The 3768-nt window shown below is 37.6% G+C and overlaps 1 protein-coding gene across 1 annotated transcript in view; it reads right to left on the bottom strand.

The window, feature by feature from the left end:
• The window catches only part of FRAS1 (Fraser extracellular matrix complex subunit 1), a gene marked incomplete at its 5' end in the record, with an annotated part of 258570 nt that overhangs the window by 42961 nt on the left and 211841 nt on the right, over positions 1–3768 (bottom strand). The window contains one exon of the mRNA XM_008577934.1: positions 2662–2867. Within this exon, the coding sequence (XP_008576156.1) occupies positions 2662–2867 (206 nt within the window). The remainder of the gene's footprint in view (positions 1–2661; positions 2868–3768) is intronic.

Raw genomic sequence — 3768 nt, 5'->3', positions numbered from 1 at the left:
AGAAAGCTGAACAATGTTCCTTTTCCTTTGTAAAAGTTGAACCGTCTTACAAGGAACTCAGAAAGGCTTCGTGTTAGACTAAGGATATCTTTAAATGCTAGAGAACTCTCAAATCTGCTGCCAAATGGTATCTCATCTGAAAACTGCCGAGTACTGAAAGTTTGAGAACACCACTCAAATCCCTGTTTGATGGAAGGAAATCAAGTGTTTCTCAAACTTTGAATGTTCTTACTGAAGATTGTATTTTTGAGAAAATGGAAAATAAGGTCATAACATTTCAGATAACACAGAAGCCTCTATAGTAGTCATGTGACATGAAGTGGGATATTTTTAGTTGAACCATTTTAAATCCAATATCTTACCATACAGCAAAGGATATGTGGGTAGAGAGAAGTTTCACTCTCATACTCCCTAAGTCATACTAAATGGGACAGGAACATGCCTGTGAACATTAATATGTGGCTTGTTAACATTATTTAAGTCCCTAAATAATATTCATTTTTGTTTGTTTGTTTTTACAACTTTCTTATAATAACAGTTCCTTATGGGAAGCATGAGTTTAGTAGTGACTCTTCAGATCTTTTTTTTAAAAGAAAGACATTTGAGTGAATGACAGGTTCCAAGGACATATGCTTAGCAAGCCAAAGAAAATGACGATTCCAAAACAGGCTTAGAAATAACGACAGACTGTCATGTTGGTAACATATAGACTATTAGGCTGCATTTTCTTTATAATTTCATTAATTAAAAACTGTCTTTTGGATAGGCAGAGGATCCTTTTTTGAACTTAAAACAGATACAGACATGTAGACTCAAAACTGAAGATTGTATCTATAGTATTTGCATGTGTTTTTAAACACATTTCAACCTGCCACAAGTAAAATTCTCATAAAATATATCACTAAGACAGGCCTTTATGAGTCATGAGAGTCCCAAAGAAGGAAGCTGTCACTTTTGGGGGGGAAGTAAAGACAAACAGAAGAGGAATCTGAAGTGATCTACAATGGGTAAGGTCTTCTTATCATAACCTTCAAAAGGACTAAGAAGAAGACAAAATTTTGATACATTTGATTATCTCAAACTTGAAGACTTCTGTTTGACTAAGAATACCATGGTCAAAGATAATAGATAAATGACAGAAACGGAAAAGACATTTACAATATCTAAGATGTCTAAACCTGACAAGGAATTAATATTTAGGATATACAAGAAAGTACTGCAAATGAGTTAAAAAAAAAAAAAAGAGAGAACAACACAATAAAATAAGGAACAAAAGATAAAAATAAAAATTTCAATCTCATTGGAAATCTAATAAACTGACAGGCATATAAGACAGTAGTAATTAGAGAAATACAAATTAAAATAAGTTATAACTTTACACACACTAGACTAGCAAAAATCCAACAGATGAGCAATGCTAGGTGTTAGAGAGGATGTAGGGTTATAGGAACTCCATGCACTTCTAGTGACATTCTGGAAAGTATTCTGATGCTATTTTTTCAAATTAAACATATGCATGCCCTATGGTCCAGCAATTTTGCTTGTGAATATATATCCAAAGAAATTCTCACTCAGGTCTGTAAGTGGACACGTATTAGGATGTGCACTGAAGCATTATTTGTGGTGATAGAGAGTTAGGAGCTTACTGGGTGCAACACTGGGGTACCTCACTGTGTATTGCTGAGAGTATGTGAGTAAAATATAGTAGATACACACCATGAAATATTATGCAACAGCTAAAAGCAACAAATTAGAAGTACACTTATGAAGAATCGACTTATACAACATGGACAGACCTGCAAACATATTGCTGAGTAAAAACAGAAGAGGATTAAAAAAGATATAACCAATAGCATTTGTACAAATTGAGAATCATGCACACTAAACAACAAACATTTTTTAAGAAAAAATACAAATTAAGAGGTATATGTTAAACACAATAGATTGATGGGTGGGGAAGGAAATGTGGCTGGAGATGAAATAAAATGAATAAGTAAATGAGAAAAGGACCTTGTACTGACCAATGAAGACTCTGTGCCTTGAGCCAAGGGGTACAATTGACTCAACCATCTGAAACTGAGATTCAAATATGGGGAAATGTGATTCTCATTCATACACACTTTTGACATATACTGAGGCAGCAAGCTCTGATTCTGAGGGAGCCATATTTAGTGATGGGTTTCTCAGGAGTTTCTCTGCCCGTATGTGTGACTTTTCATATACATTGCCAAGAGAATACTCCACTGACCTGAATCTGTTCAATATCTGCCTACTTCATCCTATACTAGGATGTATGTTGCCCTGGGACAGAGGCCCAGGTATAAGAGAACTGTCTCTTCCTCTCTAAATAATATCGGTGGAGTGTGCTCATCTCTAACGTAGTTTCAGAGTAAGAGGAGGTCTCATTAATTTGATTCTGTAAATTCCAAAAATGTTACACATCATCTAAATTTCCAAGCTCAACCAACGACTTATGTATTTGGTTGTAAGTGGAAGGCAAAGAACACAGCCAGATGGAATAGATGACATTATTAAAAATATTTTCAATCAGTAAGGAAATTCCGAGATTGTTCAGAATCTGACTAGTTACTTCACTATGGACATTTACAGGCAACAAGGAAGAAGAGAATCCCATCTTTCAGCCACCAGGAGTCTACTTACTTTCTCCCCTTTCAGAAACGTAATCCGTGAAGAGTCTGCATTTCTTCTCTCCTCAAAGTCCTCTGTGACCTGAGCCGAGTGGCTCTGAGTATAGCACCTCACTGACGACTCATAGCTCAGGTCTCCACTGCGAATGATGGGAGCATGAAGGACACCATCCTTCTCCTTCACTAGCAGCAAATCCTTGGCAAACTGCATGCTGGGTACTGGGTGAGCAGGCAGAAAGGGGAACATCGTTAGTGGGAGCCAGAGGGATGCAGCAGCTACAGCCCTAGTCAGCCCTCAGCAGACACCCAGCCAGGAGAGCCCCATTAGAGGTCAAGATAGGCTGACAAATCACAGATGGTCAGTGGATTTCAAGGCTCAGTTGTTGCTCTCAGGACAGGGGAACTGCCTCCACTGTGAGTGTGGTTCCAACGAAATAGAATGAATCCATTTTGCACCTATGTTCGTTCAGCTTGCTTCAGGGTGCAGTCACCATCTCAAATGCAGGCAGATAATGCAAGGAAAAAAATGGGACAAGTGTAAGAAAAACTTTGATGGTGACTTAGGTACTCAAAAGAGTTCACTGTCCTCCTAGGGCTACAATAAGGAAAACAGCAGTGCCAGTTTGATAATAAATGGTCACTCCCATTGATCCTGGGGCCGAGGAGACAATAGGGAACAGTGAGGACATTGGCAAAGAGGAAATAGCGGGCCTTGTTTAAAGGGTTCCAGTCTCTTGTTGCCAGATCTTATTTTCAAATGAAGCCAGAGATCTGGATTTTTATGTGATATCACTTAATATTTAAGACAGAAACCAAATACAACAGTGAAAAAAAAATCTGTATAAACCAAATCTATTTGGGCCAAATAAAACACATCAAGAGGCTAATAGGCCCCTAGTTTATGACCTCTTCTATAGAGTTAGTTCTTCTCTTATAACTCGAGTCCTCATTTTACTTTAGTATCATAGCCAAACTGTGGTTAAAAACAAGGATTTGGGGGTAAACAGACCTGAATTTCCATCCTGGTCCTGTTACTAAATAGCTGTATGGCAACAGGGTGAGCCACTTAGACTTTCTGAGCCTTGCAGTTTTTTAATATGTAAATTGGAAATATTAATAT

This window comes from Galeopterus variegatus, unplaced genomic scaffold, assembly GCF_000696425.1.
Source record: "Galeopterus variegatus unplaced genomic scaffold, G_variegatus-3.0.2 Scaffold1607, whole genome shotgun sequence".
Taxonomy (NCBI): Eukaryota; Metazoa; Chordata; class Mammalia; order Dermoptera; family Cynocephalidae; genus Galeopterus; species Galeopterus variegatus.
The sequence above is the reverse complement of the archived record's forward strand: the minus strand, read 5'-3'. Positions and strand labels throughout refer to the sequence as shown.